The 11,123-nt window shown below is 57.5% G+C and overlaps 1 protein-coding gene across 1 annotated transcript in view; it reads left to right on the top strand.

The window, feature by feature from the left end:
- Nucleotides 1-5,735: 5,735 nt before the first annotated feature.
- The window catches only part of PRRX2 (paired related homeobox 2), a 22,475-nt gene continuing 17,087 nt past the window's right edge, over nt 5,736-11,123 (top strand). The window contains exon 1 of the mRNA XM_027877721.1: nt 5,736-5,979. Coding sequence (XP_027733522.1) covers nt 5,736-5,979 — 244 coding nt within the window. The remainder of the gene's footprint in view (nt 5,980-11,123) is intronic.

The raw sequence follows: 11,123 nt of genomic DNA, 5'->3' as shown, positions 1-11,123 counted from the left end.
AGCGGCAGTAACTGAAGCCGCCTCGGGTTTCCTATTTATGTATTTATTTTATTCCGGTGGAGCGCTTCCAGATCCCGGCAGGCAGCCGTGGCCCCGGGGCAGAGGGGGCGAGGAGGCTGCGCGGCTTGGGCGTTTTTCTGACATGCTGTCACGCTCTACCCCCCTTTCCCACCCTTCCCTTCCCCACACAGAGTGGGGTGCCGGGGTGGGGGACCCTGTGCCCACAGCCCCCTGGTCCTGAGCCCACCTTCAGGCCAGGGCTGAGTGAGCTGGGAAGCTGAGACCCTCTATCCAATCTGAGTGTCTCCTTGTTGGCACCAGGTAGAGCCAGATCCTGGACTTTCCATGTTCGCAATAAAAGCCATGGTCCCTCCGTGGTCCAGTAAAACCCTGGAGCCTCCACAGTTGGAGTGGCAGCATCAGGCACAGTCCCTGTCCCTGTCCATGTGGCATCACTGGGGACTGTGCAGGGTCCAGCCCTCCAGCAGACACCGTTCTGGGGGGAAATCCCTGCTGCATTCCCCACCACTGGCTGGGAAAGGAGGGCTGGTGGCAAGGAAGGGTCACCCCATTGCCACCTCTGACCCCAACCATGAGGGATGAGAGGGAACACTGGGCTGCCCCAAAGAGCCCTACCAGGCTGGATGTGCCCTCCTGAGCCCCACAGAGGCTTTGCTCCCACTCTGGTAACCCTGTGCTTCAAATGAGGCTTTAGGGGTGCAGAGTGGGGCAAAACTTGGCTCAGAACCAGCCCTGGGAGGTGACAATCTGAGATACCCACGGGCTGAACCCCTTCTTTTGCCATCAGCACGGCGAGTCTGGGCACCCAGGAGTGCTTCCCTGGAGCATCCTGCCATGAGCATTCCACAAGCCACAGCCTCCAGGGAGGTGACTCCCCATCCCCGCATTTCTAGGGGGAAAAACAACAAAAAAAAAAAACAACCCAGGACGTCGCTGGAGGGTTTGAGTGCCCGGCTAAAATAACAAGGCTGGGATCTGCCCCCTTCCTCCCCATGGCCTTGGCGGGGCGGACTAGGAAGAATGCGAGTTGGCTATCCATCAGGGAGACAGAGCAACAGCCAGCCGAAGAAAGAGGGGCATTTTAGGAGGAAAGCCAGGGAAATTTGATCATTAAGAAATCCTCCTGGCTGTCTGGGGGAATTTAATTAAATTGCTGGAAAGGGCTGTAAGCACATCTGGATCCAATATGTGCAGCTTTGATTTTTTTCTTTCTTTCTTTCTTTCTTTCTTGCTTGCTTGCTTTTTTTTTTTTCCCCCCAGTTCACTCTTTTCCCATCTTGCTGTTGAAGGAGGGGGGGGGGGGTGTGGAATAAAAGGGAAATAGCAGAGCCACGGAGTATTGGTTCATCTGGGACTGGGATTCCTGGCAGGGAAAGAAAGAGAGGGAGAGAAAGAGCAAAAGAAAGAGGCAGAAACAGAGGGAATAAGAAAGCTGGGAGAAAAACCTTCACCAAGGGTCTGGCTGGGGAGTTTTATAATGCCACCGACCGCAGAGACAGGGTTCTAGGAGGGAATGGGGGGAGTTGTGAGGGCTGGAGGGGAGAGGAGGAGGAGAGGAGCCAGCCCAGGGTACGCTGTGCTTTTGGGGTCTGGCAGGGATGGAGGGACAAAGAGGAGTTGCACAGTGGATACAGAAATACCATTCCTGCTGGGAAGGGCAGGGCTGGGCACAGGGGGACTCCCCCAGCAAATGCCCCCAGCCATCCCCCCTGCACTGGCTGGTGCCCTGGTCTGGGGGCAGGAGGGGATGCTCTGGTGCCCAGCCTGGGCAGGACACACGGCTGGCACAGCTCTGGTTTAAGCAGATGGGGCTGGCAGCCCTCAGAAAGGGACCAAACCCCTGGCACCCACCCTAAGGCCGGTTACTGGGTCCTGGCTGGGCACTGCCAAGCCCCCATCATCTCCCAAGCTCTCCTCCTTACTACCTCCTTACCCTGCTCACCATCCTTACAGTGGGGCAGAGGTGCATCTCCATAGTTGGACAAACTTCCCCACCCGTGGGAGACGTGGGTGAGTCTCAGCCCAGTTCCTCTGCACAGTAACATCCACAGGGCAAGATTTTGGGAATGTTAGGAATGAGCACCCGGGTGCCACAGGAAGCAGCAGCAGCCCAGGCAGTGCTCCAAGGATGCTGCACTGTCCCATCTCAGCCACCACAGCAGTTTTGGGGTGAGGGGGAGGGCTGGGGCTGGCACAGCATGCCCAGATCCAGGCTGTGTGGAGCACCGTGGGAGCACAAGGTGTTATCACAGGATAAGAGAAATATCAGGAAAGCCCTAGGAGAACACAGAGTGAGAGTACCAAAAAATATAAATGTAAATTTGGTTGTTTTTTTTTTTTTTTGGTTGGTTGGTTGAGGGTTTTTTTAAGAGAGGAAGATGAAGGACTGGCAAATGAAACACATTCATCCCAAGGGCTGCAAACTGCAAACCTGGCAGGCCCTGTCCACATCCTCAACCTGGGGAGACCAGCACATTCCTGCCAATTTGGTGTCACTTTAGTCCCTCAACAGCTCTGGCTCAGCAAAGCCGGACTCAGGGCACACTCAGCAAAACCCAGGTGCTCAGTGTCAGGTAAAGCAAACCTTGCTCAGCTTCATCTCCAAACCTCCCACACTTCGCCCTAAGCATGACCAGGAGTCACCTTGCCAGATCCAAGGTCTGGTTTTAGTCACTTAAACCACAATTTTTACCAAAAAAAAAAAAACCAAGAAGTGAGAAGAGCTTGCACAAGAGGGTTGGGAAACACCAGGAGTGTGGGTTTCAAGTGACCAGGTCTCGCTTCTGATGCCTTGTGTGGATGGTGGTGTTAAAAAAAAAATGATGCTGGGGAAAAAAAAAAAAAAGGGGGGGGGGGGGGCAAATCCTACAGCTAAAAAGGAAATTGCATTAATACAGATTGTTTTATTTAAAAAAAGCAAACCCTGACCTCTACTTCAAAAAAGTCATTAGACATTCTCCTTCTGAAAGGCCGACCGGGGATATTACTGAAAGGCCAGTTAATTTCTCAATGACTTACTGTTCTTGCTCTGCTCATGGAAATGTGTAAAGAGTCGGAGGATAATTTAAGGCACCCTGCAGAAAGGTGTGTAAATCTTTGCATGTCTAAAGAAACTTTACCAGACCGCTAGGATTGAGAAAAAAAAAAAAAGAAAATGCTTGCCCTCTTTTTTTTAAACTTTTTCTTTTTTTTTTTTTTTTTTGTACTTTCCTTTGGAACTCTGATCCCCTTTGATCATAAAAAAGGTCATATTTCAACCAAAGAAATATCAGCAATCACAGGGCCCGAGGAAGTGCGAACCCAAGGGGGTTTCACCGACGATTATTCCCTCCATTTAATTATTTAATGCCGCTGACTGAGGGAAAGCCGTCTCCCCTGGAAAAGCCAGACAGTTCAAGAGTAAGGTCTGGCCCTGAAAAAAGGAGGAGGAAGAGGGTTATAAATGGGGCTGGAGCTGCTCCATCCCCCCTCCTGCCCTTGCCCCTTCATGGGCCAAGACCAGCTGCCCCAAAACCCTCCCCAAAATAATCACAGCAAGATGTTCCCAGCCTCTGAGGCCAAGGGGAAATACTGGGGGGAAGGATGGGGGTCCTCACTGCCCCGGCCCCCCCACCAGCCCTGACTGGCTGGTGCCCATTGCTGATGGGTCACTGTCCTCCAAGGGGATGTCTCCATCTCCCAGGTTGATCCTGGAGCAGTTTTTCCTCAACATGGCATCATCCCCATCCTGGGAAAGGTCTGTCCCTGCTGCCAGAGTGGAAAAAAAAGCAGGATCAAGCAGGTACCTGCATGAGGAAGGGTGGCACGAGGCTGGGCTGGGTCCCCCAGGGCCCAGTGATCCCAGGGGTGATGCAGGAATCTCCTCCCCAAGAGCACAAAGCAGCCAGGAGGGCTGATGGCAATAGATGCGATCTATATTCTAAAATCCAGATTAAAGGCATAACCACAGTGCACAGCATCATCCTGACACTGTGTGACAGGGGTCCCATCCAGCTGGGTGCTGGGCAGAGGTAGAACACCCACCTGGGGGAGCATCCCCCAGGGAAGCAGGAGCAGAAGCAGCATCACAAGATCACAGAATCACAGAATACGCTGAGTTGGAAGGGACCCACAAGGATCATCCATTTCAACCCTCAGCCCTGCACAGGACCATCCCCAAGGGTCACACCCTATGCCTCAGAGTATCATCCAAAGGCTCCCTGAGCTCTGTCAGGGCCGGTGCTGTGTGACACCAGCCCATGATTTACACAGCCAAGGGGACAGAAACAGACCCCAGACCTGACTCCTGAAGTGCCCCTCGGGCCAATGAATTGGACTGATAGAACCAGTAAATGGACCCAAAAAAGAAAAAGGAGGGGGGAAGGGAGGTTGGGCTGGCTTGTTTGCACACTGGAGGAGCCCCCCGCAGAGTCGGAGAGAGCCAAAATCTGCCTTCAGCTACACCCCTTCCAGGCTGGAGAGCTCTGGGAAGCTGCTTCCCCGTCAGGAAGATCAGATTTGGCAGCGCTGGCTGGCTTAAAAATCTGCACGCCTCCGACTTGAAGGGGAAGAGAGCGCAAGAAAAGCTTTCGACAAATGTTAAAATAACTCAGCCAGGGGTTTGCCTCCCTCGGCCGCGCTGGAGCGGGGATGTTTATGAGCTCAGAGCTGGGAGATTTCGCGTGGAACCCTGCGTGTGCACAGCCCCGTCCATATGTGCCGGCAGCGGCGGGCAGGAGAGCGGCTGGAATCGAGGGGAAGGAATAATGACTGTTAAACCTCTTCGATTTCTGCTCGTCGCCCCGAGCCCAGCCCTCTCCGGACACCAGCGACCAGCCCCACGCTCTGCCCTCCTCCCTCCCTCTCACCGCCTCTTCCCTGCATATCTCTCTGTGTACATATAAAAATATATATAATTTTAAAGAGGAAAAACTCCTTTTTTCCCGGTGGCTGGTTTTCATTAGGGAGGTTTCTTTCTAACCCCAGGGGAAGCAGCCTATGAGTTTTTAACTGTGGTGCAGGACGTAATTATCTCATTAAGGCGAGAGAGCCAGGCTTTTCCCAGGAGAGGTGACCTTGCTCCGGGGTTGATGGGGACCGGAGGAGGGGGGGGGGGGGGGGGGGGGGGGGGGGGGGGGGGGGGGGTTGGAGGTGGAGGGGGGCCGTGTCCCCCGCTAACCTGCGGGTCACCTCTCCCTCCAGCCCCTCTCCCAACCCACCCCATCCCTCCCCACGGAGCGCAGCCACTTACACTTGTTGATAGAAGCACTTAAAACAGGGTGAGGGGGGGTGAGTGATGTGGTTGGGGTAAGGGGGGGGGGAGAAGCGGGTCTCCCTCCCTCTCTGCCCCCCCCTTTTCCGCGGCTTGGCTGCCGGCGGGGCTCGGCCCCTGGCAGGGGGGCAGGTCGCGGAGCTGGGGGGGGCGAGGGGCCGCCCCGCTCGGCTCTGAGCAGGGGCGTTTGTTTGAACAGCTCCAGAGCAAAGAGCAGGGAAAGAAAGTTTGGGCTGGGAGCGTGGTTTTTTCCCCAGACGTCAGCACAAGGCGGAACAGGGGCTGGGGAGGGAGCCGGATTCACAGGGCAGCCGTGATTCCCCCCAACCCCCCCCCATTTAAAAGAAAAATTATAATTATTATAATTTTTTCTCTTTTATTAGGGGACGTGGGTGGGGAAGGGGAAGGGGGCCGGGGAGCGGCCCGGCACCTCGGGGTGGGCTGCGGGCTGGGGGTGGGAGCCATGGACTCGGCGCCAGCCTTCGCCATGGACAAGCCGTTCGCCCCCGGCGCCGTGCGCGGCCCGGAGCCGCCCGAAAACCCTCAGAGCCGGAAAAACTTCAGCGTGAGCCACCTCCTCGACCTGGAGGAGGTGGCGGCCGGTATGAACGGGACCCCCGCGGCCGGTCCCCCGCCCGCCGGTGGCGGCAAGGCCATCCCGGAGCCGTCGGGAGGCAGCAGCGGCAGCGAGGCAGCGCCCCAGGACGGTGAGTCCCCGCCGCCCCGGGATGGGCTCCGCCGGGCTGGGGCAGCTTTGGGCACGGGGTGTCCCCGCCGTGTCCTCCCTGCCGCGGACCGGGCACGGCGGACAAAGGGGGTCGGTGTTCCCCCGCAGCGGGGTTTGGGGGAAATCGGGGAGCGGGTAGAGGAGGTAGAGGAGAGGGCTGACTCCCGTCGGGGCGAGCTGTGGGGGTGCCGGCACCCTGACATCTGGGACACAGAGACCCCGCACCGGGGGACAAGGACCTCGCACCGGGGACAGGGCGCACAGGGACCCCACACCGGGGGAGAGGGGCACAGCACTGGGGTCAGGGACCCGCACCGGGCCAGGGGGGCACGGAGACTCCGCACCGGCCGCCTCCCCGCCGGAGATGCCGGGTATGGGACGTTCCCGGGAAGTCGGTGCGTCCCTGCGCGGCCTGCGGGGTCCCCCCTGCCCCCGGAGCTCCCCACCTCGGTTTCCGGGCTCGGGGAGCGGGGGCGGCCCGGCGGGGCGCTGGGGACCGGGACGCAGCGGGTCCCATCCCGGCGGCCGCTGCTGCGCGTCTTCGGGCCGGCAGCACCGGGCCAGGGGGACAGAGCCGGGGCTCGGAGAGGAGACGGGGATAGAGCGGGACGCGCGGCTTCGTGGCGCTCGGTCCTGTCCGGGGGTTTAACGTTTTTAACGGGACAGTCTCGCCTGCGTCCCTTCGCGCTGCTCCGCCGGCCCAGCGCATCCCCACTCCGGCCTTGGGGTGGAGGCGAGGAGGGTTCATCCCGTCCTTGGGGCAAAGCCCCGGTCCAGGGGTAGCCGACAAGCCGCCAGAGCTCCCCCCGGGAGCCAGGTGTCCCCTCGGGGCACAGAGGTGACAGAGAGGAGGCAGAGCGTGGAGTGGGATTTGCAGCCCTGCCATCCCCCCGGGGCTGCGCCAGCTGCTCACCCTGAGGGCACCCGGGGGTGGCATCCCCAAAACCTGCCTCCTGGTTGGGCTGTGGTACCTCGAGCTCGTTTTCTGCAGCCCCCAGAGCACAGCACTGAGGTGCTCATGGCCCTGCCGAGGGCCTGCCCCGTGCCCGGCCAGGGTGCACAGCCCACTCGGGAAGCTGTGCTTGTGAAGGGGCTCAGCCCACCCTAGAGGCTGCCCAGACCTGTGGTGAGGGAGGGTTCCCAGTGGGGAACAATCCCCCCTGGGTGCTCCCTCTGTCCCCTACCAGGGTCCCCTCACTGTGGGCAGGTTTGAAGCATCTTTCTCCCACCCACATCTCATTCCTTGCCCAACCTCTTTCCTCCATCGAGCAGCCCCACTGAGCCCCCAGCCTGCCTGTGCTTGGGATGCTGAGGGCTGGGTGAGACCAGGCACTGTGTTTCTGGGATGGTATCTGGTATTTTCAGCGTCGTTTTCCATCCTCCCTCCCTTTCCCTTGGGTTCTGTTTGTACTTGTCACGTTGCCTGTGGGACTGTTGGGGTGGTTTTCCCCCACTGATGGGATAATATTCCTTGTGGGATCAGCGCAGCTTTGGGAAACCCAGCCCAGCCCGCAGCGGTTGGTTGGTCTCACAGGGCTGTTCACAAAACAGCAGAGAAACTACTGCCCTGCTGAGCTCCTAATGCTCCCAGAGAGCTCAGTGAGGACTGGATGTGATGCAAAAACCAGAGAGAGAGGGGCAAAGGGCCTGCCTGAATCACCACAAGCCCATATTTTACCCTAAAAGCCCATTCCTCCTGGGGCAGAGGCCCTGGGGGTTTGGCCTGCAGATCCCAGCACTGCTGGCCCATGTGAGATATTTCCCATTAGCACCTGTTAGGGTGAGTTTGCAGGGACGAGGAAAACATCAGCATCTGGGATGCTCTGACAAGCTGTCCAGGAGTGGAAATATTTCTTCCCTTGATCCTACCTGGAGAGAAGAACACCTGAGAGCAGCGGGCAAGAAGAGAATGAGAAGACAGAGACAAAAATCCGCATGTGTGCAAACCTTTGAGACCTGTAACCTGCTGCCACTGCCTTAACTGGGATGCAGTTTCCTAAATTGGGATGGGTACACCCAAAATCCTGGACTCAAAATCCCAGGCAACTGTCCTGCCTTTGTGAGCATCAGCCTTTTGCTAAACATCTGCGATGCTTTCGGCATCGGCCTGATGACAGCTGAGGAACTTTTACTGGTAACGTTGTCTTTTATTGGCATCCTGAAGTAAAACAGCCTCTCAGCATTTTCTCTCATCTTCTTCTTCACCACTGTGGGGTGGTTTTTTTTCTGCCAGGTGCAAGTTTGGACCCCCAGAAATTGGTGGCAGTGGGTTTATTATGAATACAAGTGGACACGGTACCCCAGTGTCTCTCTGCAGGATCTGCACCCTGTCTGGGAACCATTTAGGGAGCAAGAGCAGCCTTGAACCTGCTGTGAAGCTGCTGGTACTCCTGTGAAGGACAGGGCTTGCTGTGGGCCAGGGGGTGCTTTGGCAGAGCTGGCACAGGGAAGCTTTAGGCAGCCCCAGGCTGTGCTCAGCAGGCTGCAACCTCCTCAGAACACCCTCCCCTTCCCCAGGGAAGCAGCAGCAGGGGGTTTCTACTCCAGAGGCTGGCAGAGATGGAGAAATTCAGGGCAGGGTATTATTCTTTGCAGAGGGGGATTCAACCCCCTTCTGCTGTCATTCATTACCTCTGTCCCACAGACCTCCCCACTGGAGAGGGCGGCTGCCCCATGTCTGGGGCCCTCAGCACACCTCTCCTCCAGGGGCAGCCCCTCCACAGTCCCTTAACAGAGCTAGCACATCCCTCCCTGCTGGCACCAAGCACCAGAGCCATCTCCACCTCCTGCTCCAGGCAAGGGGCTGCTCAGCCCCTGCCTTGGCCCCAGCCCCAAACTGGCCCTGGGGGCACCCAGTGCATCCTCCTGGGAGGATGAGTACAAATATCAGTGCAATGCGTTGCTCTCGTGACACCCAAAAAATCAGAAATCCCACAAGCCAGGCAAGAGCAAGGAAGAGTCAACAGGGTGGTGAGAGCTCGTCTCCATCCTCATCTTCATCGTCATCCTCCCCTGGAGTGGCGCAACAGCCTCCCATCGAAAACCTTCGGCACAGCTTCTGAGGTCTTGAAAGCTTGTTCACCTCCTTTCATTAGACTAACAAATAATGTGTAACGCGAAACATCTGTTAACAACAGCCCTTAATGTTCTCAAGATGATAAAGCAGGAGGGTAATTTTAGCCAGCAAGCCTTGACTGATGGCTTTTCAAACAATGAACTTACTTTGGTGCCGCCTGGAGATGGGAGAGGGAGTTGGGCGCTGGCTCCGGCAGCCGCTTCGGGGCTGAAAACTCAGAAAGAGCCACTTTTGTCACAGCCAAGCTTGGAAGGAGGACTGTGGCCCCTCTGAGGGGATCCTTCAGCACGGGGCAGGCATGTATTGCCCATTTGGCTGCAGTCACTAGGACCAGGCAGTGGGATGGGGAGTTGTGGTGGTTCCTGGGTATCCCATTTGCAGAACAGCTCCTGCAGCCCCTTCCTCATCCCCAGGGTGGCTGGAACTCTCTGACCCACCCTGGGGCTGTGTGGATGCTGAGCTGAGCAGTGATGAAGCAAGAGGAGAGAAGAGGGGATTAAGATGTTGTCACAGCAAATTGGCTTTCATTATGTAAACCAGGGCAGCTGAAAAGGGAGAAGCGAGGCAGGAAGGGACAGGGACCTGATGTCAGAGTGGAAAAAAGACTTGCTCTTGGGATCAAGTGCTGGCTGATTGCCCCAAATAGCCCCAAGCTGCTCCCAGGGCTCAGACACCTTCCTTAAGGCAGAGCCATCCCAGCTGCTGTCCCCATGGTGTCCCAGTCCAGGAGCCATGCTGGTCCTGGCTCACAGGGCACAGTTTGGCTGTGCTTCTCTTCCTAAATGCCCCTTGTCCCCACTGGATGTGGGGCACAGCTCAGGGACACCTTGGCCCCTCTGGCTGCCCTGTGACACCATGGCTGGGATGTGTCCACGGGGATCTGCTTTCCCTGGGACATCAACATGGCTCTGCTACAATTAAACCCAGCATCACTAATTCCTGTGCCTGGCTCAGGAAAGCACAGAGCCCTGGGCCAGCAAGGCTGGGCCATGGGGAGCCAGCTGAGGTTCCCCTACTCTGTAACCCTGGACTTGTGAGACCTCTCTCTCCAGCACTCATCTGCTTTCCACAGCCCCAGAACTGCTGGAAATCCTGCAAACCTCTCTGCTGGGAAGCTTTCCGTGGTTTCTAGAGGACTGATCAGGGACAGGCAGGGATGCAGAGACCCCAGCTCAGTCTATGTGGCAGGGGAAGAGGCTTTGAGATGTATCTGATAGATGTGGCTGCAGCTCTATGAGGAGAGGTTCTCGTGCTTTTGTGCCCAGAAGGAGGGCACCCTGTTGCTTGGGGTGGCACCACAACCTGCTTACCCCGGCCTATGGGATGAGGTTGGGATACACTGGGGTGGGACACATCCTGCTGGTGGTCAGCAAGGCTGGGGTGCAGTGTTTAAAATGCCCATCATCCCTCCCTGCTCCCTAAAACAGCATCAGCTGAGGGTGCCTGGCTGCCCTCCCAGGGTGGCAGACCTCCTGCAGGGCTTTGATGGGGACAGTCCCTGTGTGGCAGAGCTGGGAATGGTGGCATCCAGAGCAGAGGGGGAGGTGAACTGTCTCGGTCCTTGTAAGGCCAGTGCAGCTGGGATGGGTGGCACTGGGACAGGACCCATCCTTGCATGGACGTGGCTCTCAGTGACCAGACATCACCTTCCTGTCCACAGCACCTGCCTGGGGACATCTCCCTGCCTGCAGGGCTCTGAGGGCTGCAGACAAGGGGGTTTTCTCCATGCAGGGATGGTGCCCGTGGGGCTGCTGGAGCAGGATTGTCCCCAGGGGAAGGGACAGCACTTGCCAAGTGCCCAGTGCTGGCAGGTCCCCAGTGCAGCATCAGTCAGTGTGTCTTGAGTAAGCACCAGTTAATCTGCGTGGGAGCTTCCTGCCCCAGCCCACCTCCCAGCCCTCCACATTTGTTTGTGCTTAGTGCGAGGCTGGTGACAGGAGAGGGATGGATGGGTGGATGGATGAGGAGCCTGACAGGTCCCAGCTCACCCACAAGGTTTCCAGCCATTCACAGGGAACCCGGCACATCCCAGCCAGGGAGAAAGGAGG

This window comes from Empidonax traillii, unplaced genomic scaffold (assembly GCF_003031625.1).
Source record: "Empidonax traillii isolate 1590-97213 ecotype Southwest subspecies unplaced genomic scaffold, ASM303162v1 scaffold34:size3740991, whole genome shotgun sequence".
In the NCBI taxonomy this organism is placed as follows: Eukaryota; Metazoa; Chordata; class Aves; order Passeriformes; family Tyrannidae; genus Empidonax; species Empidonax traillii.
This window is presented reverse-complemented; position numbering and strand designations above follow the sequence as displayed.